This window comes from Delphinus delphis, chromosome 17 (assembly GCF_949987515.2).
Source record: "Delphinus delphis chromosome 17, mDelDel1.2, whole genome shotgun sequence".
In the NCBI taxonomy this organism is placed as follows: Eukaryota; Metazoa; Chordata; class Mammalia; order Artiodactyla; family Delphinidae; genus Delphinus; species Delphinus delphis.
This window is the reverse complement of record NC_082699.1, coordinates 55,594,309-55,618,072: the sequence shown is the minus strand read 5'-3', so window position 1 is coordinate 55,618,072 and position 23,764 is coordinate 55,594,309. Positions and strand designations below refer to the sequence as shown.

At 34.1% G+C, this 23,764-nt stretch overlaps 1 protein-coding gene and 1 pseudogene across 3 annotated transcripts in view; both read left to right on the top strand.

Moving 5' to 3' along the window:
* CSMD3 (CUB and Sushi multiple domains 3) overlaps positions 1–23,764 on the top strand; it is a 1,080,105-nt gene that overhangs the window by 799,647 nt on the left and 256,694 nt on the right. For all 3 annotated transcript variants that reach the window (XM_060035246.1, XM_060035245.1, XM_060035244.1), the window contains 3 exons: positions 223–361; positions 3,689–3,876; positions 11,680–11,874. In XM_060035246.1, coding sequence (XP_059891229.1) covers positions 223–361; positions 3,689–3,876; positions 11,680–11,874 — 522 coding nt within the window. The remainder of the gene's footprint in view (positions 1–222; positions 362–3,688; positions 3,877–11,679; positions 11,875–23,764) is intronic.
* LOC132413390 (small ribosomal subunit protein mS31 pseudogene) lies at positions 12,363–13,047 on the top strand (annotated as a pseudogene).

Below are 23,764 nucleotides of genomic sequence, written 5' to 3'. Positions count from 1 at the left end.
TGTTTGAAGCCAGTAAAGGAGCTAAATTCAATGTATGTATGTATGTATTTAGTATTTTAATTGTCTTTCTTGAAAGATAATGCAGTATTTAAGCATCCAGTACTGTAAAAAATCATCTGTACAAAACCTAAACTTTTTAAAATAAGTGTTTTTACAAATACTGATATATAATACATTTAATTAATCACTTAAGGGGTTTTGTTTGTTTGTTTTAAATTTAAGCACCCTGTGGAGGCAATTTAACAGGATCTTCAGGCTTTATTCTTTCACCAAACTTCCCTCACCCATATCCCCACAGCAGGGACTGTGACTGGACTCTCACCGTGAACACAGACTATGTTATCTCCTTGGCATTTATCAGGTGAGTTCCCATACATTTCCACATTTTAAAAATCTTTTTGCTCATTTGCTTTAGCATTTCACTAGGCAAATTTATTTCTCTGCATGACATTTTTTAGGTTTTTTTTGTTGTTGTTGTTTTTTACCGATTTCAATGCTAATATTTTGCAATAAACGGTTTACAAATCCCTGTATAGTAGCACAGATGCCAATGTAGTTCTGAAGGCTACAGAACTGCAGATGAGTGAGCATCTTTCACCAGTTTCCAATATAGAGGAGATGTGTTAAAGGTTGAGTAGTTTATTGACTGTCACGAAATGCTATCTCTTTATAACATTTCCTCCCTCCCTGAACTTACCATCACTGTTTCAAAAAGTTCTGTTTGTCCTAAACTTAAAGATTAAAAGGTCAATATTTCAAGGAATTTTTTCTCCCATATGTGTACCACCGAAAACTTTTTTGAAGTATCTAAATACCCATAGGTGCAGCACCACCACTGGACTTGGGAAGATACATATTCTACCTACTGTCCTTGCTGGTGGTCTCATTAAGTCAAGCTGACAAGAATTTGATGGATATTTTCCTATACTCTCTCAGCAGAACTTGCCTCCTGATAGAACTTAACATGAGGTGTTCCAAAATTTACATTTGTTATTTAGCAGTATCAGCTGCAGGGTTAGCTTAGTACTGAAGCAGTAGAGGCTGCAGTTTCCCGTGTGGCAAAGAAACCACTGAGTTTGAGCCCCAGCTCTGCCGCTATCATTTGTGTTACCTTGGGTAAGTTATTTATATGAATGAGCCTCTGTTTCCTCACATGGAGCTAACAGCTGTTTCACAGAACCTGACCTAACTCTTTTCCTTAAGATTTCAATGGGAATGTTAGGTACCAGCAACTTAAAGCGTTTCTAACTAGAAATGTTCCTAATCGTCAATGTCCAAGACTGATGTCTGTTGGCTCTATTAACACAGCCCCTTCTTCTGCTAGCATGTCAAAGGTGCTTGTTATTTATGTAAAATATTAAGCTGAAAAATCTTTCTAATATGTTGAAGCCAGGTTTAAAAAAAGAAATTAAAAAAAGGGTAATTCAAACTCATGAAAAATTTAAAAAGTAAAAATATATGGAATTATTTCTATAATTTGTAGTGATACATTGATAATTGGTAATAACAAAGCAACAATGATGACAATGTTAGTTATATGCCAGGACTCAGTTATAAGACAGTTTCCTGAAGTAAGTACTACTTTTCCCATTTTTACAGTAGAGGAAATGACAGTACCAACATTAGAAATGTCAGGGTGTATGATACAGGGCTTAGTTTACTTAAAAAATTTATTGTAGTTAATAACTGAGTGGTAGAAGGCTGTATTACATGAAGTGCATGACCAAAAGTTGATTTCCAGCTGTGTCGTTTATTATGTGATCTTAGGGAGACCACTGACGTTTTAGGGCCTCATTGGGAAAATGGAAATGATAATCTCTTCCTTATACCAGAGAATTATTGACAAGACCAAGTTAATATTTATGAAAGTGCTTTGTAAAATAGAACATACTATTGGAATGTACTATCTTTCCAGTTTTTAAGGAAAAATAATTATTATAGATAACATTCTAAAGATTCCTAGAAAAAGATTGTTTTTTGTTTTATTCTCATTTCCAGAGAAGTTATAAATCAATATTTTGAATTATTTATTTAAACCCAAACTAGAAATTTAAAACAAAAAATACTGAAATTACTATTGTTAAATAGGCTTTTGGCCTTCCAAAGATAGTACATTTAGACTATACTTACTATATCCTTTACAAAGAACTTGTTTCTAGTGATTCTTCCAATAGTGAGATAGGTAAGGAAATTGTAATTCTCATCGAACCTTAACGATAAAAGACATGACTTTCAGAAAGTTGTGTTTTACCCCAGAACAAGGGTAGTAAGTAATGAAATAAGACCTTAACCACTGACTTCTGCTACATTACCAAAATTCAGGCCTCATACTCTCTGAAAGGTTTCAAGAGTAATTAACTGAATCAGACATGTGAAGCTACTATTAAAACAAAATATAACAATATGGTGGTCCCCCAGTTTTCTCATGTTGCATTGTCCCTTTATACGGGAAGTTGGTAACCTCTGCATTATCCCAGTCTTTCTTCACCACTATTTATGTGCAGGTAAACTAGCTAGATTCCTCTCCCTTGTACATGTATACATAAAGGATCAGAATTGTGGAAACAACCTCTATCAATCTAGTGGATTTGGAAATAGTATCTCCCAACCTAGCAAGTTTTTTGTTTAGATGCAGAGGTGGTAAAACTTGACAAAATAGTTTCTCCATTGATGGATGTTTAACAACAGCAAGGTTTATTGGTTTTATTTTATATCATGAACTTCTTGACTTTTCCTAATGACCCACTTGAGTCCATCCTTTCCTCTGCCACAGTATGAGTTAGGTAATAGACACATGATTACATGTCTTCTGCCTTCTAAGTATGTGGGTTCTATAATCACTATGGGACAATTCTCATACTTTGAAGGTTTTAAGGCAAGTTTATCATGCAAATTTTGCAATATTCAAATATTGATTTGAATAGTTTACATGCTAAAATGTCTTTATTCACACACTAATTTTGATGAAGAGTGTATTGGTTTGATTTGCCTATACTAGGTTCTAAAAGAAGAAAATATATTTACTTTCAGGAAAAAGAATACCTAGTACAATGTGTGGTGCTTTGAGTAATTTAAATGCAAATTTTGTCTTTACAACTTTTGTTTGAATCTGACATGTTGAGGTGAATTTTAAAACAGCAAAAATGCTCTTAAATTTTGAAGTTCAAGGGAAATAGTACCATTGACAGACAAAAGAGAGGTTGCATTTTTATGATGTAAAATATCTGGAAGAAAAATTTTTAAAAATGGTTATTGTCTTACACATTTTACTGATATAAAGTAACTTGCATAAGCATATGTAGCTAACAAAGGCAGAAGCAATGCTTGAACCTAAACTCTGACTCCAAATCCTGTATCCTTTCATCAGCTTATAAACTGTTTGCCTTACAGTCATTTTTATTCCCTATAGACACAATGCCAACTTAGAAATATTTGAAAATATCAAGGTGTCTTTTCTCTTTTCCAGTGCTGATTTGATATGCATATTCAGTGTGCTGTTGCCAGGTGAATTTTCAAATTAGCTTATTTTGACAGGGTCTGTTGTTATTTTTAAAGATGTTGATTGAATTAATACATGATTATGTGACTATTATGCTTAATACCTTAGTAATAACCATTCCACTTTTTTCTCTTTCTCTCTCCCTTTCTTTCTTTCTTTCTTGCTTGCTTTCTTTTTCTTTCATTTTAGTTTTAGCATAGAACCAAACTATGACTTCCTCTATATATATGATGGACCAGACAGTAATAGCCCACTGATTGGAAGTTTTCAAGACAGCAAGTTACCAGAGAGAATAGAAAGCAGCTCAAATACCATGCATTTGGCTTTTCGGAGTGATGGATCTGTTAGTTACACTGGATTTCATTTAGAATATAAAGGTAAATGTGAACATTTGATTTTAGCATCATGATTTAAATTTTGAACATTTTATACAGGAGAATAATGTTGTATTGACCATTGTCAGATGTTAGTAATATATGCATTTCTTAATGCAGACTACCTACAATTCAGCTCACAAAAGAGCTCTCACTGTAGACTTTTCCTATGAGTGAGAAGGAAATTAGCATTTTCCTAATTACTACCAAAGGAAATGTATCAGGCAAACAAATAAGCAATTAGTATACTGCAGGAGTTGGCTGAGACCACAAAATATTTCTTAAAAAGCAAAGTCATTTTTTGGAAGCTGAGGATTCACTCAAATATCAGGTATTCAGAGACTACTCTCAGTGATAAAGAGAATACTCACAAAGTATACTACTCACAAAGTATTTTGACAATCATGTTTCAGAAAATGTCAAAAAATATTTAAATATGTCAATATTCAGAATAGGGTAAATTGTGATGATGATAATATTTTAGAATATTTCTGCAAGTATTTAAATGAATCAATATTACAATGCTCTGGATATTTATAAATATATTTTTCTTAAGTTTTATATTCAATGACTATAAGGACAAATTAGATCTTAGTTGTTTAAAGTTAAAATTTATTTTTCAGTAGTTGAGTCCATAAAGGACAAACTGATAAAGGGATCATTTGAGTTCTGAAAATGCATACTTTGAATTTATTACTTACTGCTTAGATTTTCTTTTTTTTAATTATGAAATATTTTCAATAGCTAAAAATTATACAGAATAGTAAAACAAACTTCAAAGTATTTACCATCCAGCTTGACAAACATGGTGCCATATTTGCTTCAGATCTTGATATTCTTGTTTTAATAAATATAATATTACATATACAATTGAAACTCCTTCTGAATTTGCACTGGGAAGAAGGGTTTGTTTCCTCAGGGCTGTCAAAGGAAGTCAAGATAAATTCCACAACTTCCCATGGCATGCATGGCATGGGTTAAGGAAGGCTTTTTTAGGGAAATGAAAAACAAGTCAGCCGGAAACAGTTGTTTGGAGCTCTCCAATATGTCCATCATTACTTGGAAATGCTTGCCAGAGCAAGGTATCTGCTCAACACTGACATGATATGGACTTCATTCTGATGGAAAGATTGAACCCTCTATGGGTCTCTCATCTTACAGAGCAAAGTAAGAAAATGGCCTGCTCAGTGGGAGAATATATGAGCTATTTGCTACCAAACAGTAAGGATTTAGGGTGCCAGCTATTTATTGGGGTTGTATGAAAATACTAGCTGCTCCAAACCAGGGGATCATGGGAAAGCTTAGACTTTGTGACTATGGTTTAGGAAGCATTGGTCTTATGGAGAGTTGAACTTGAGCAACATGCCAAAACTCTCCCACTGGAAGAGGCATATGTTAAGATGTGTTTTGTGGCCTCTTATATGGTCAGTTTTTATGCATGTTCCCTGTGTGCTTGGAGAAAAGAGTGTCATTCAATTTATGGGTGCAGTTTTTTATATATACTCATTAAATCAAGCTCTCTAATTATATTTCTCAAATATTTATGCCCTTGCCATTTTTGAAAAATCTGCTTGGCCTAGCAATTATTGAAATAGTTAGGGAAATCTATTATAATTCTTAATTTTTAGTTTTTTCTTAAAATTCTAGTGATTTTTGTTTTATATATTATGGGAACCTATTTTCAAGTACATATATATTGTATTTTTCTCATTTTTTTGATGTACTGAGTTTATTAATATTTATTCGCTTTTTTGATCTTATTTTGAGCTTTCTACTCCTTTTGATTTTTCTATCCTATCAAAATTTTCTCCTTTTATCAAAGTCATATCATTTCTTGATATTTTATTGTTCAGTTATTTGCTTATTTATTTAATATACACACTCCCATTGATGCCACTAAATCCCTACATATATACTAAAATACAAGCTTCTTAAGAGCAAGAACTCGGTTTATTTACCACTATACAATGAGTGCCTTAGAATAATGCCTACACATTGTAATTGTTTGATAATTATTTAACTGATCGATTTTGAGTTGCTTAAAGAGGTGTTTTCTATTTTAAGTCAAGACATAATTAGAATCATAACATTATTGAAATGTAAGAAACCTTAGAGACACATTCATGTCCTGCATTTTACAAATGAGAACTTGACTCTTTAGGAGTAGCTGCTTATATCTGCAAGGTGATAGGCTTATAAACAAGACCTGTTTAGGAAGAAAGGAAGGAAGGAAGGAAGGAAGGAAGGAAGGAAGGAAGGAAGGAAGGGAGGGAGAGAGGGAGAATGGGAGAGGGAGAGGGAGAAAAAGAGAGAAAGAGAGAAGGAAACTGTAAGCAAGTCAGTAAAGCTAGGTTCTATTGTGAATTGGTATTTAATAAAACATTTCCAGAGATCCATAGGATAACAGACACAGGAAGAATGCCACAAATTCTACCATACTCAGGGCAGATTGTGCTAATGTGTTACAGCATTCTTTGTCACGGAAACTGAACTTGACTTCACAATCCTTTCTCTACATTCCAGGTAGCCATTACTAAATCCATGTAATTTAGCACTTGAGATAAAACCTACTTGCCATATCTCAGCTGAATGTATTTCCCTTCCTGTTTCCTGTCTTGATCAATTTCCATGTCCCATTATTTCCAAAAGGTTAAGATTTATGCTGCCATAGGAAAAGGGACACCAATACAATGTTTTTTTAAATAGGACAATATTTATTACTCATTATGTGATACTTTATTCTAGTTACAATGATTAACTCTTTCAATATAGTATCTCTGTCTTTCCCTTTAGCAGACACACTTATAAATGCAAAAAACTGTTAACTAATAGCATTATGAGATAAGTATTGCTATCCCTATTTTACAAATGACAAAATTGAGAATCAGATTGTTAAAATGAATTGCATAAAATGACATAAATTATTACTTCCAATAAGAGTAAAGGCAAATAAAAATATAAGAGTACAGGCAGAGAGAAATACATAAGCATTCCATGAACTATAATTCTTCTCCTTGGACCCTACAACTACTCCCCACCATCCTCAGCTACTACACCAGTGCCCACTTACACACAATTTCATGAGGTCTTATTTTTGTACTCCAGATGGTATTTCTTTACAAAGTTAGTGCTGAGTTTATGATACTCTCCAAATCCAACCTAATTAATTTTCTGGACTGGCCCTCAAAATTCTCATCTGTAGGGAAATTCCATCCCTCACTTCAGGGTCTCCAGGATCTGTCTTTTCCTATCAACCTCCCTATTTCTTAAAAACTGTTATCTCTTTAATAGTCTAGTTCCTTAAAGCTAATAAAGTAGTCTTGATGTTTATTTCTGCCATAGGCAAACAAACATGTCCGAATTTTCAAGATAAAATGTGCACCCCCAAAATGAATTGACGTATAACTGGATGTCCTGGATAGTAAGAACTATTCCTCTGTCATTTGTAATTCATGTTATATACTTTGACTCTGTTGATTTCTGTTAGCACTGAAAAAGTAAAGCTTTTAAGTCCTGACTTGCTCTAAATAATGGTATTAGTAGGTCTTTATTTAAAAAGCCATAGGTCCAGCACCTACCTCTATTAGAGCTCACACCAGAGTATAGTTGCCATTGCTTGTGTTCATACCTATCTATTCATCTCCCTCTTGAAGATAGACTGAATCTTATTTCTGTTTGTTTGCAAATACATAGTAGTTGTGCAAAGCATTTGAACAGTGAACAAATGCTGTAGTCAAACATCACAAATACACAGGCTTGCTAACATGGATTCTAGAAGGAATACCATTTTACATTTACATAAAGCAAATGGTGGATATGCTCCACTGTTGTAGACAGTAGTAAACTGGAGCAAAGAAGTAGACGTTTGAAGGTAAGGGGAGATGTTTTGCTAACTTGAAAGCAATGTCCCCAAAGAGTTTAAATCAGTCTTGTCTCCATTTATCTTAATGTAATTTCAATGAGATACAATATTAAGAAATTCATACTTGGATACGTATTTTATTTTAAACAATGCTCTCTTTTGCATTGTTTTTGTATTAAGGCTATTTTAAATGATGTCAAGTATGTTTTAAATAATTCTAATTATAATATTTAATAAATGTGACTCATAGTAGTGATATCTATATTATTTTAACAAAATATATTATTTACATGAAGGAGAGAGAATATATACAGTCTTGTGCTACTGAAAGGGACCTCCTGGCAGCTGGTGTTTTAGCTGATAGGGGATGTCAATTTATATGCACCAAAAATCTGCAGTGGCAGACTTAACAATGGTTGTTTATATATGGCATAAGTTAGCCACCTTCTCCACGAACCTTAACGTATCATGAGTTACTTTCTAAATTAACATATGACTTTAAGGTAAGATACATCTTTTCACAGAGCAACCTATTACATTTCAGCTTTACCCTGAGGTGTTCTGCACCAATTGTTTAATTTACGTTTTAGCAATGTTTTCCAAAAGAAAAGAGATACATGTGTGGTTTATATTTATTTTCAAAAAGCACCTTGGGAAATCTGGCCCTCTGTGAACTATGGATCTGCCAATAGAGAGAGCCTCTCGGGACTTATTATGATCATATGAGGGGACTACAATGCATACACAGCTTGAAGGGAGTTTAGCCTTATTATAATACCATCTGTAAGTCTTTATTAATAAAATGAAAACAAGAACATAGTAAAGCTTTAATTTTTCCAATTGGATCTTCTTCAAGACACATTTTTCAGCGTTCTAATGTCAAACTTTTTCATTAAAATAAGCATTTACAATACTTTAATTTCATGTGGAAGAAATTCTGAAAAATATTTTTTTTGTAAAAATGAAAAACAAATCTATAGCTAAGATATAAGCTCTATTGCTTATGATCACTTCTGTCTTCCAGCAGACATCATCTAATATGCTTTATTTGGAGAATATAAAGCAAGGGGCTCTTTTACCTGGGATCTATTCAGTAGGCAAATTACTATTATTCATAAATTTTAATGATTCATAAAATGAATTATTCATAAAGTAAATTATTTTATTAAATTAATTATTCATTAAAATACTATCAACTTGTCTGCCTCACATTTTTTTTCTAAAACTAAAATCATCTTTCCATCTGCTTCCTAGCCCTTTATATAAGGATTCTCCAGATGTTCTCAAAATTTCCAGATGTAATTGCTGTGGCATACAGGGAAATAAGGGCAGTATTATTCATAGAAAGCTATTTATAGAAAGCTAATCCTTTAAATTCAAGGATTTAAAGCAGTATGTAAACATAATAATGAGATAAATGAATACTATCAAAATGAGGCTAGCAATATAAAATTGTTACAGAATCAATATTTTTAATTTGTCAACCATGTTTCCCTTTCCTCCAAAAGTAGGAGGTTTGTATCATATTACAGATTCACTGATATGTCACTGAAAATTTGGGGAAAACTTTAAAGAAGGAAAAAAGCAAACTTTTCAAAAGATGAATGTTAGGCAGTTAGACTTGTCAAAGAGATTAATCCTTTTAAATAGTAATTTCAATCCTTTTCTCTCAAGGAATTTAGTTCAGTTTCATGAAGGACAGCTGTAAATGTTAGGTTGCTGTTCTGCCTAAAAATTACATTGTGTTTTCCTGCTTATTTAAGAAAAGGATCAATGTCAGGTTTTATTCCTAAAAATTAAACAAACCAACCTCTGCAACACCAAATCCTCATTCTTAGTGACCAAAGAGCCTACTGGTTCTTTCCTTAAAATAGTATCATATGCATATTTTATCTGGGAAGAAATATAATTCCTTGGGCTGGGGAGCAATTTTTTATTGAAATCTGAATATGATATATGAAATACAAATTTCTTGTGCTGGTGTGTGTATGCATGCTTGTACATGCCTTTGGGAGATCAAGTTATTTAGTTTTGGAGTGAAGCTCAGAAATCAGGTTTATCGGACTTAACAAGCTCTAGTACAACTTCCCCCTTCATGTCTCTCATCTCCCTTTCACCTAGTCTGCTCATTACCCTTCAATGCTCAGGTTAGATGTCAGTTCTTCAGGAAGGTTCTGAATGCTTCTCCTTATGCAGCACACATCACAATCACAAGTATTTATTTAGTTATTTTCTTTATAGACTGTAAAAGCCATGAGGGCTAGAATATTTTTTCATTGTCCACTGCTGTATTTCTGGTGTTAGTTGGATAATGGACTCTTAAGTATTTGTTGGAAAGAAGGAAGGAAGGAAAAAAAGTGGACCTTTTCCATTCCTCCGGTATTCTAAATATTAAAATCATGTAAAGGTTTGTTTCCACCATTTCCTCTTCTTTTTTGGCTGCGTTGGGTCTTCGTTGCTGCACACGGGCTTTCTCTAGTTGTGGCGAGCAGGGGCTACTCTTCACTGCGGTGCGCGTGCTTCTCATTATGGTGGCTTCTCCTGTTGCGGAGCACCGGCTCTAGGTGCCAGGGCTTCAGTAGTTGTGGCTCGTGGGCTGTAGAGCACAGTCTCAGCAGTTATGGCGCACGGGCTTAGTTGCTCCGCGGCATGTAGGATCTTCCCGGACAGAGCTCGAACCCATGTCCCCTGCATTGGCAGGCGGATTCTCAACCACTGTGCCACCAGGAGAGTCCCCCACCGCTTCCTCTTTAGTTGAATTCAGAGAAGTCTATTGAAGTATTTTTTCCTAAAGCATAAATTTCTCATCATTTCCTATAAATGTTGAAGCACTTGGAACTCTGCAAACTTTAATGAATGGAATAAAAATATTTTTTCTGTTAAAATAAATCAGATTTTGATATATTATAACAATATGATTTCTGTAATAGCTGAACACCAAGATATTGTTGACTTAAATTCCAGTGATTCCACGAGTCCTATCCAAAGGTACACCCACCTCCTGAATTCCCATTAATATAAATTCTAATGTAGAAAATCACATTTGTTATCTTGAATTTGCGATGTCCCTTACATTGCTCATCTCTCTTATTTCTTAAGTAATCTATAATAATAATAAAATGGAAATATTAAGGTGTTACCCAGATCTGTTAACAACACAGTGTTCTACTACTTATTTACCAGAATGGATGAACTAATCTGTTTCTCTACATATTTTCAAAATATTCTCTCAGTCTCTCTAGTTTACTACCTGGGTCCACAGAAAACAGTTCTTTGTTGTGAATGGACTTTACTTTTCAATTTGTCTGTTACTATTAGCTTTGAAAGTTATTGGCTTTGACATAGACCCTCTGTCCAAAAAGATCATGGTTTGGATATTATAAAGATTTTGTTACTCTGTTTTAATGGGCAGACCTCTGACAGAAATGTGGGGAATGAGGTAGGTTAAGAGAAATGGTATCAGGGCAGAGACATAGGGGCTTTTACTTTCTTCCTAGTGATGAACTGAGATCAACATAGGCAGTAGTACTGTATCTATGTTCAGTCACATGGAATGAGTGTACATCATTTGGGGGGAAGATCTTTTAAATAATGAAATATTAAATAAAGAAATAAGTTCTTTTCCAAAATAATTCATTTAAAATACTTATGCATGGATTATAGCACATAATTTATAATAAACCACAAAACCCTGTTTGACCATAAATATTAGATACTGATTTTAATGAAAAGACCAAGGAAGAATTTTATCTTTTACTAATCAATGTGAATTAGCAAAACGTCAGATATGGTTAAGGACTACTTTGTACTTTGAGCCCTCAAACAGAGGCAGAAAGGGTGTTGGTGCTTTCTGTTTATCTAGAGGTAGAAATGAAGAAATATTAAAAGTTTCATAGATTATTGTATTTTAAAGTAATTAATTTTATATCAACATTGTTTTACAGCAAAACTCCGAGAGTCCTGCTTTGATCCAGGCAACATAATGAATGGCACCAGACTTGGAATGGATTATAAATTAGGGTCAACAGTCACCTATTACTGTGATGCTGGCTATGTTCTTCAAGGTTATTCAACACTCACCTGTATCATAGGAGATGATGGAAGACCTGGATGGAATAGAGCCTTACCAAGTTGTCATGGTAAGAAAATACTTTTTGGCTGAGTTTTTATTATTAGAAAGAATCAAGAAATGTTTAAACCTGCTTCTGTTTTTTTAAAAAAAATCAACTATTTAAAACACAGTCTACAAGTGTGGTATAGGCAATGCAGAGATTTTATCAAGGATTTTAAAATTGGATTCTGTAAAGAAATGGTTTTGAAAAAGTGCTCATATTCCCAGGTGTCTCTAAAACAATGTGCACATTATAGTATGCCAGCTCTCTGAGAGCAGGGATATTACCTCTTCTGTTCATTTGTGTGCCCTCAGGATTTAAAGGAGTACCTGAAACTTCAGGTACTCAGGAAATACTGACTGAGTAAATGAGGAACAGACACACTGAAACTGACATTTCAACAAAAGTAGATAAATGCAATAACAAATATTATCAAAAATCAGTGATAAATCTTTATCTGAAATAGGGATATAGAAAAATAGACATTTTTCCTAAGAATAGGTTGTCTAAAAACAATGACCAAATTGGAGCTACTCAGGCAGCTCCAGCAGCATAAGGAAGACCCAAGGGCACAAAAAGATGGAGAAATACCTAAAATTAGTTTCAGTAACATAATATCAGATATGAACGTTGCCAGATCTACTACAGCTAGAGTTACTAGAAGACCAGTACATCAGTTTCAGCGTGCTGAAGGACCTGACAATGATCATAACCAGGAGAAGATCACTTATCTTAGAAAAAAATCTTAGGAAAAATATATTCAAGAAGAGACTTAATATCTTTGAGATTAAGGCAGTTAAAAGAGGCACCTGAAACAGAAACATCACCTTCACTTGGGATATGGAATTTGCTAAGCAGTTAGCCACAGTAAATGAACAGCCCTTTCAGAATGGTTTTGAACAGATGACCTAGTGGACAAAAGAAGGGAAACTGTGGGAGTCCCCAGTTAACAATGAAGCAGGTCTTAATGATGATGGTTCAGAAATTCATGGATATATATTTCTTGATAAATAACTGGAGGATTTTCCAAAATAAGGGCCAATCCACCATTTCATAAAGCTGGTTTCGTGTGGCCTTTCCAAAAACCCATATCAGAGTGTTACACAGAAGTGGAACACAGAGTGGTTTAAAAATTATTTTAATGAAAAACAAGTCATTCTCAAGGAAAGTTACGTACAACTCAGTTGCAGACCCTGGTAATTTTAACTTCAAGCTCTTGGAGATGGGTATTATAACTAAATAAAACAGTTTTACTAGTAAAAGCCTAATACTGCCTGTTCAAAAATCACATACTTATACATAACTCTTTTTTTTTTTTGGCTAGAAAACCAAGTTTTTGTTTTTTGTTTTCATTTTGAAGCTGAAATGTGCAGTGTATCAAAATTAAGGATTTTGACAAATCTAAAAGTCATGTGACATTTAACAATTGTATTGAATCCTCAAATGGCTTTTCATTTATGTCTTTTTAATTTATATCCCATTGCAATCAACTTTGCTAATAAGCACTATCATCTTATTGGTAGTCTCACTGTTGCTAGTGAATCAGTTACACATATACATATGTCCACTCTTTTTTAGATTCTTTTCCCATATAGGCCATTACAGAGTACTGAGTAGAGTTCCCTGTGCTATATAGTAGGTCCTTATTAGTTAACTATTTTATATATAGTAGTGAGTATATGTCAATCCCATTCTCCCAATTTATCCCTCCCCCCTTACCCCCTGGTAACCATAAGTTTGTTTTCTGTGACTCTATTTCTGTTTTGAGATAAGTTCATTTTACCCTTTTTAAAGATTCCACGTATAAGTGATAGCGTATGAAATTTGTCTTTCTTTTATAACTTTATTATTGAAGATAGAGATACAGTGCAAAATACAGTTTAGTAAGGAGAAACAATGATATCACCATGGGAAGTTACCACAGACTCTCTAGTCAGTTGAATGATCCTAACGCATTGTACAAAATTGACATGGGAATGATACCATTCAGGGCAGATTTTCCAAACTATGGGTCACCACCAGTGAGTCATAAAATCAATTCACTGGATTGTGACTAGCATTTTTATAATTGATATAAAATTGAATAAAATAAAATAAAAGATAAAGACAAAAACATTATAATTCAAAGAATGTAGTAAGGATATTGTTTTCTGGAACTGTTTTCAGTTATATATACAGAGATAAATAAAGTGCAGTAAATAAATATATACCCATATTTGAGTGTGTGTGCATGTAGGTGTGTATGTATATGTTTGCAATGATATAAAGTGTATGTATTACTGTGAATTTCAGTGGAACAGGAAAAACCAGCAACTCTGATCTGATGATTAAAAGTTTGGATTTTTGGGGACTAATACACATGGTAATTTTTCTTAGTTATATAATGTATTCACCCATTTGAATTATATGTGTGTGATTTCTGAGTTACACAAGTCATTTGACCTCTCTAAGCATATCGTCTCTCATTTGTAAAACATGGATAATTGAAATCTTTGCTTCAAAATGTTGTTATAAGAAATTAAGAAAAGATAGGTAGCTACTAAATGGTCATTCTGTTAATATCAGAACAATTGGTTAATTCTTGACTTGAATTAACGATTTCATCCATCAGAAGTTAAAGGGAATAAAAAGAGAAATAATTACTTTGGATTTAATCCTGACAAAGAGAAAAAAATAATTGATGACATGGAAGTTTATAGGAAATGTAAGAGAAAGAGTGATTTATTATCTTAGAATTTAGAGCCATACAAAGGAGAAATCTGTTTATAGGCAGAAAAGCATACTAAACTTAGAAAAACACTTTTCACAATTTACTGTCAGTAATCATTAAGAAACCATAGAAAATTTCCAGGAGCCAGACAAGAAATAATCAAAAATCTGATGGGGAAAAATCAAAGAATACAGAAAACTACAGATCAAGAAGCTAAATGTTAATCACTGGAATAAATAATTAACTAGGTAGACTTCAGTGACTTAGGTGGGAAAGGCAGGAGCTCCAAAATATATTGCATTCACAAATAATATGCTCGCCTAAGATAATCCTATGTCTTTCCAATATTTCCAATGTTTCATGGGTCAATTATAGCCCAGTTAAGTATATTTCATGTTGGTTGAACAGTAGTATCTACAGACAATTTGGAGGGAAGAGCAGACCTGAGTTCATGTCCTCTTACTGTATCTATAACCTGAAGCAAGCTGAGCCTTGATTTTTAAATCTTTAAAGCCTTTTAAATCTTTAAATTAATAGTTATTAACTCAATAGATTATTGTGAAGATTAAGCTATTAATCACAATACATGCAGAGGGCCTAGTAAAGTTCCCAGCAAATACTGGCATGTTAATACATGTGATTTTTAACACAATGTTCTAAAAGAAGCATATCACTGGAAAACATGCATTGCACTTTGCATTGTATGTTATGTTTTAGTTGAACTAGTACATTTTTGTCATTTCAATATTAATTAAATCTAATTTATTAATGTTATTATATGAATACACATTCACTCATTCCTAAAAATAGCACAGGAGTTGATATTTTAAAATTTCTTAAAAGAGAATATTTTTTACCATCACTTACAACGGTTATCATCAGACTTTTAGTCATAATGCCAAGATATAAAAATCAGAAGTTGGGATTCCCTGGTGGCGCAGTGGTTGAGAGTCCACCTGCCGATGCAGGGGACACGGGTTCGTGCCCTGGTCTGGGGAGATCCCACATGCCGCGGAGCGGCTGGGCCCGTGAGCCATGGCCACTGAGCCTGCGCGTCCGCAGTCTGTGCTCCGCAACAGGAGAGGCCACAGCGGTGAGAAGCCCGTGTACCGCAAAAAAAAAAAAAAAAAAAAAAAAGAAAGAAAAAAATCAGAAGTTATTTAATGAATGCTTTAATTTAAGGTACATTCATTATAAACATATGACCATAACTGATCATTTCTAGTATAGCAGAGAAAAAAGGAAAGCCCATTTTTTAGAACTAGATATACTTAACTCTAAACAATGATTTTAAGACAAGGAAAAAGCCTGGGTCAACTATGTGACCTTGTTCAATGTATTTATTTTGCATATCTAAGCATGAGATAATATTGTGTAATTTGCAAGTTTGTTGGGAGAATTATTTTAAATAACTTATTTAAAGTGTTTAGTCCTGTGACTGTTACTGTCACACACTAAGGAGAGCTTAATACATTTTAGTTTCTTGATCAGGTTCATATGCATCTATTTGTTTTCCCTCATGGTGATTATACAGAAATCCAAAATATACAGGACTCACTGACTTTCAGATTTAATAAATTAATACTTTAAAAGTCAAAATTAGTGCATAAATCATGTGCAATAGAGCTAGAAGGGTTTGTTCTTTATAAGCATAAATTCCTTTTAAGGTAAATTTTGTATTTTTTAATCAAAGTAAAATGTACATATGATAACTAAGAAAAGAATACAGAGAAGCGTACCATTTAAAGCAATATAAACCAATGTTCATCTGCCCTACCCCTCTCTATTCTCCTATTCCTCAGCTGAGTTTTTTAATAATTTCTATTTTCTCTGATGGCCCTCTCTGTGACTCTGCATAACATGAAGCTCTGTTCCTTGATTTACCAATATTAGACAATATCTACTGATTCCCTGATATAAAAGATAAATAGTTATGTCACATCCGCAGCTCCTCTCTTCAGTGTTTCAGTTATATTATTTTTGGTTATTCTAGTAATTGCCTTTGTCATGTATTAATTTGCTTATGCCTCTATTTGTAATTTCATCAATGTTTGAGAATTAGGTTGCCAGTCTTTGCTGCTTTTTATGCTAAGTCTTACCTTATAGAAGGAATCCTGATAAAAGTCTCTGATAATGGGAGCAGGAAATTTTGACTGACTGGTAGCCTTTGTTGCAGAGTACATGAGTAGGGAGTTAGCTATTAGACTGTGATCCTTAATGCCATCAGAAGATAGATTTTTATCATGGTTCAGGATTAAGTGTACATTTTAAATCTGAAGAAAATACTTTTAAGAGCTTATGTTGAACACTGCGAGATTATATTTGTCACAAGTAGATCCAGAATGATAGCATCCTGTGGTGGGTCCTTCTCAATGTCGAGAAATCCTGCAGTTGATCTCATGAGAATGTCACATATATTAAATGATGGCAGAACAGGATATCTGTACCTGCAATTCACCTTTGTGATAAAAAAAAATGTGTTTGGAAAATAATTTCTTCTCTTCTTATTTTTCATACTTTTCATATCTGTTGAAACCCTGAGATATTTTATCTATAGACATACTAGATTAAAAGAGAAGTCATATAGCATTCTTATCCATGATCTGATTCAATATTAGGTAAATGTATTAAAACACAAATGGTGACAGAATCCATATTTCCCCTTAATATTCATTACTTGATTTATTTCACCTAACGGTATTCCATTTGTTTATATAAATACATCTCTACCCTGATCTAGGGCACCAGTCATCTCTTACCTCTTAACCTCTCTCCTAACTAGTTTCTCTCATTTTCTTGTTTCCCCATGCAGTCTCTTCTGAACACAGAAAAGTAATCTTTAAACCATACATCACATTATATCACATATTTACTCAAAATCTATCAGTGCTTCCTAAATCTGAATAAATGCCAAAGATCATATAATATAAAGCTCTACTTAATCTACCTATATACAACCTGACCTTCCTAAATATTTTCCCTTTTTACTTTATTCTTTGAGCCACACGGGCCTCCTGGATGGTTCTTCAAAGCACTCATCACACTTCTGCCTCAGGGCTTTTGCACTCCTTGTCCTTTCTGCCTAAAGCTTTTTCCCCAGCTCTCTAGCTGGCTAGCTTTTTCACTTCTTGTAGGCATATGATCACTTGTCTTTTTAGTAGAAAAGCCATTTCTATTTACTTTCTCCTGACTCCCCAAAACTCCCAGGATGAAATCAATGTATCTAAAATTGAAATTGAAACAGTATATCCTGGGTAAAGATATCTCTGATATGTAAATCATTAAATTTGGGGATACTGACCACAGTACCAATGCAATAATTTTGTTGATTGATTGATTGAGGCATAATTGACATCTAACATTAAACTAGTTTCAGGTATACAAATAATGGTTTGATATTTATACGTATCATAAAATGATCACCACAGTACGTCTAGTTAATATTTGTCACCATATGTATATACAATTTTTTTTTCTTGTGATGAGGACTTTTAAGATCTATTCTCTTGGCAACTTTTATGTATGCAATACAGTAGTATTAACTATATTCACCATGCTGTACATTGCCATGATTTTTTATTCTGTAACTGGACCAATGCAATGTTCTCGATCTTTTCTACTGCTGTAGCCTACAGTGAGCACCCAAATAATATATAATTATAATGATAAGACCCTAAGAATAAACGTATTTGGACTGTTAAAGAATCAGTAGTTTGCCAATTATTCTAAAGAGAGAGTATCATTCATTCCTTTTTTCTCAGGTGTTTAGGTGTATCTGTATACCTGGTTCTGTACTAACTATTAGGGATAAAGACATGAATTCAATATAGTCCTTCCCCCCTGGAGAGTTTACCATCTGATGAGATACAGACAGATAAGGTACATTGCTAGAAATAAAAGTAGAGTATCGTAAGAGCAGCATGGAGGTGCCTCTGACCCAGTTACAAAGAGAGATCAGGGAAGTCTTCCTTATGAAAGTGATACATGAACTGAGTCTTAAAAGTATAATTAAGAAGGAACCAGGTGAGACACAAGGCATGAGGAGATGTTATACTTCACACCTAGGGTTCAGCATATATAAAAATGTAGAAGCAAGAGTAAACAAGAATGTTGGTAGAATTTCAAGCAGCTCAATAGGCAAAGTGTGCATGGGGAGGAGATAATAGCTTATCTGTATTGAACATAGTGTGAAGTTTCATATACATATTATTTTATATCTCACCACAACCCCAAGAATTAGGGACTACTAAAATTCTCATTTTACACATGAGGAAACCAAGAGAAAGAGAGATTCAGGTAGTTGCTCAGAGTCATACTTGCCTAGCAGTCTTGTTTAGGAGTCCATGCTCTTAATCACTGCCCTAAAGGTAGGCTGGGCAATTCTACAAATGACCTTCTATTGATCTTTTTATATCTCTAGAGCCTAAGAGTGCCTGGCTCTTAACCAACATACTAGTTGTTTAAATGCTTCATGAATGAATACATGGCACCAGGAATAAGTGTGAGATTTTGGATTCTCCACTTATTTCTGTAATCTTCCTTTAGGCTAGGTATGAGAATTAAGAAAAGGTAAATTCCTACCAATAACTGATATAAAAGTGTTCACCTGAAATGGATTTTTGCATTTCATTTGAAATATAGCTCTGCACAGAATACACATGCCTTAATAGATATAGTCATTAACTCAGTTCTCTTTTAAATCTGCAACATTATTTTTAATACCTTTGTTTTGCTCATGTTAACATAAATCCTGGATTCTGGAAAAAAAATTAACTGAATCGCCAATGACCTGTACGACTGATCAAAGTGCATGAACACAACTATGTTAAACTTAGACATCCAGTAGTCATCTGACACCACTGTTTATTCAACTTCCAACTGCATGTGAAATGATGAAAGCTTTTAAAAGGAGAGCTCTCTTACCCTAGCAACTGAAGAGAAAGTTTTGAAACAAAGCAAAAGTTCATTTTGTGATTGTAGCTTTCCAACTTTAGAGTTATCTCTCATTAGTAACCTCATATGACCTACTTTTAATTAAATCATATTTTTATGAAGAATTAAATAATTGAACTTTTATTCCAGATCTTCTGTTTAAATGGCATAATTTGCCTTGGGCTAATTCCTTATTTCAAATATCCTTGAGGTTTACAAGATTTTTTTGAGATGTGAAACGAGTCTAGACCCCATTCCATTATAAATGCATACAGAGATTATCTAGTCTCATACACTAAGCCATTTAGCATTTGATTTCATTTAAGTATGTGATATAACTAAAGCATGTAGATGAAAGATTCATGAAAAAAGGCCTAGAGTTAAATTGTTTTAAAGTATCATCAAATATCCGCCTTTAATCAGCTACACATAGGAATTTTGTTCACAGACATAATACACAAATTACTTGTCAGAACCGTGTTCTACAAAGAAGTGTAATACATTCTGTGTTGAAAAAAGTTAAGGTAGTATTGGGATAAAACCAAAGCACACTTCGTTTTCATGTGAATGGAGGAAACGTATACGAAAGGAAACGGGAAGGGAAGCTGATGTTATCGAGCACCTGCTAGTTTTCAGGCACTCTTAGATACATTATCATTCCAGTTGGCCTCCTGCATGCTCCTTTAGAGAATCATTAACATTGTTATTAATAAATCCCTGCCGGTTTGGATTCTGGAGCATACCATATATAGAGTTGCCCATGTGACAAGCAGTTCAATTGCAAATCAATACCTATAATTCAGAGCATATTTTCTTCTGACCACAGACTTGGAGCTCATATTTAAACCATTTTTATTTTCTGTGCTTTTGGCATCTCAGTCACTACACCATGTCTCCAGAGGGGTAGTCGCATGGCCTCTCATCATACTAAGATGCCCCCCTTCTCCACTACCATCTAGTCTATATTTAAGTCAGACGTCAAATATGCCTTCCTAATGTATTGCCAGTTTTTGCAGAAAAATAAGAAAAAAAATTTATACAGAAAGTTGAATCAACCCAGCAATTCTCTCCTTACAGATGAAGAAAGCAAAGCATGTAACAGTAACCATTAGAAGTCATGGTGAGATTCAAATTGTATTAAGGTAATAGGACAAAAGACCTAAAGATAGCCAAATCTTTTCTTCTACTGGGGAAACAAAAAGTCTGCTAACAAAGTTCATTCCACAAAACCTAGAAGATAAAGGAAGCAATTTTTTAATTGAATAAGCATATCTGGAATACAATTCACATTGCAGGCAGTCTGTGAAAGATACCATAAAGACCAGACAGAATCTCACACAAATGTATACAGTAAAGAAAGAACAAATAACACTTCTTTTATCTCCTTGAGAGACAAATTGGTGTACCTTTTCTCTTGCATACCTTGTGAGTATACCTTGTAAGAACTCTGAGTTAATTTCAGAAGTATGTGTTTATAGTTTCAAAGGTCAGACGGCTGGAAGCCTTGACTGTAAAATGAAAAGATTGGTCTACTGTGTTTTAAAAGAGACACTGTAAAAGAGGGGAGAGGGAGATTACTGCTTCCCTTCCCTTTATTAAAAACAGAAAATTTCATTTTATACTTATACTTTAACCAGTGAACCATTCATTCCAAGATTCTTGAGGGAGATATATACATAAAAGGTGACAAAATAGAGCTCTCTGAGCAACAGGGAAGTTGGTTCCTAACCCCAAAACACATTGAGTGAGTTAGATTGAGCCACATGGGAGAGATAGTGAGTAAATCTGAACCATATTTAGGCTATGGTTCTAAATAACTTCAAGTATAAGTCAACTCTAAGACTAGGTGTTTCTCCCAAAGTTCCAAACCTGAGTTTTAGGACCTTTCTGATGCTGGGAAGAATTTATCAGTCCTATTAGGAAAGGAGACAAAAGAGCAGAAAAGAAAGGGTCCTCCAATGCAACTAATATTTTCCAGATCTTCTTAGGTCAAAACAACAGTCTCTGAACCAATCTTCCTTAAGAAAAAGAGTAGATAGAAAATCACAAGGACAGGTGGTTTGGGAGGAATCTAATTAGAATAGTAGAGGTTCCTTTCGTGTGTGTGTGTGTGTGTGTGTGTGTGTGTGTGTGTGTGTGTACTCTGATGAAGCCTATGGACCTTAGAAACATCTTTTTAAATGTACAAAGTAAAATAAATCATGTAGGCTTGAAAGAAAAACCAATAATATTGAAATATAGTTTTCAAAGTACATAAAATCTATAATTGAAAAAACATTTTTGATGTAATAATATATGCACTTCTTCTTAATTAATGCCTTAAATTAGAAGTTCCAGCAGCAAGACTCTAGTACCTACTATAATTTTTAGTAGTGATGAGCATAAACAATATTTTGAGGTATCTGCAACAATTATATATAATATTAAAAAAATATGTGATTTGGCAACAAAGTCCCACTTACTTCTAATGCTAATGTAATTTGTTGCTTACATTTGAAATTAAAGGAAATGTTAAAATTATAAAAAATTAGTTAGGGTCTAATGAAAATATAGATATCTTTCTCTATCCAAATTTATGGAACAAGGGAAAGAAACCCCTGAATTATAAGAAAAGGGGGAAGATGAGAGGATTTCTGCTCCCTTTCACTAGTACTGTTAGCTCTTGTTTCCCCCTGACTTCTAAAGGATAAAGAATCCAGAGAGGGCTTCCCTGGTGGCGCAGTGGTTGAGAGTCCACCTGCCGATGCAGCGGACACGGGTTCGTGCCCCGGTCCGGGAAGGTCCTACATGCCGCAGAGTGGCTGGGCCAGTGGCCATGGCCGCTGAGCCTGCGCGTCTGGAGCCTGTGCTCCGCAATGGGAGAGGTCACAACAGTGAGAGGCCCGCATAGCACAAAAAAAAAAAAAAAAAAGAAAAAGGCATCCCTGTCTCTCTCAAGGGAAAAGTTTTGGTAGAAACTCCAGGAAAGTTCCTCCTGCCCTTTCTCTAAGTTTTGTATTCCTTCCGGGATTGATGAGGTTAGTTTATCTTCCTAAGGCTTTTATGAAAGCCTCATAATATCGCCTCCAAGAGATGCTGGAGTAGGTCAGGAGAGTTTCTTAATTCATTTCATCTAAGACCACATCGTATGCCAGATGGAACAGACACCTCCTGTTTCATTTCCAGTTTGAATTTTCTTCTCTTTGGTAAGAGAGGCTACTCAGTCAGTAAATAGTGAAGCTGGAATTCAAAACTACACCTTTCTGATTCCAAAGCTTTGGGGTTTATATTGCATTTGTTGTGCTACCCTGAGCAAAGGGTTTGAAAAATCTATGAGTTTTACATGCTGTGCATTTAGTCAACAGCAAGATATTAATCTAATGTATATTTTATTCTTCCTAATATTTATGGTGTATATTTATTAGAAGTCCACTATATACACAAACACTACACTAGGCTCCAGAGTTATAAACAGTGTGCAAAAAAGACATGGAAACTTTGACTTAATTGATCATGGAGTCAAGAGATAGAAACAGACCTTAATCAAAGAGCCATACAAATACATATATAATTACAAGTTGTAATCAATGTCCTGAAACTAATTGATGGAATGCTGTATGATGGGGGCTTCTGAGCTAGTCCAGAGACAGGGAAAAAACTTTCCTGAGAAAGCAGCGTTTGTGAGAAGATCAGGTAGGAGTTAAGTTTCTTTTTTTCTCTCTAAACTTACTTTATACTAATATGTTAGCTGTCTTAAGTAATTTTTTAATAATAAAAGACAGCTATCACTAACAATCAATGACAGAGAAATAAAGTAAGCAATGAAAAGGGATTGTAGTTTTAAAAATGCACTAATAATTTGATTAAAATCATTTTAAGAACTTGCCTTCTCATACACAGTTTCCTACAAATCATTGATTAGTAATTTCTAGGGTCTTGGGAGTGGAGCAAATGGGGAGTGACTGCTAATTACTATAGGAATTCTTTGGGGATGACAAAGATATTCTCAAATTAGATAGTGGGGTTGGTTACACAGCTTTGTGAATATGCTAAAAAGATACTCAATTGTACACTTTGAAAGGGTGAATTTTATGGTATGTATATTTTATCTCAATCTTGAAAATGAGGTTAAAAATTAGTGACGTAGGTATCATAGATGAACTACCAACACCCATGAGACCATTAGTTTTAGTAGAATTTGTATATGGTAACATGGGAGATCTATCAAAGGAACATATCTATTCATAGACCTTTGTCACAGAATGAACTCTTCTTTTTCAAAGAACGTACTCTGTG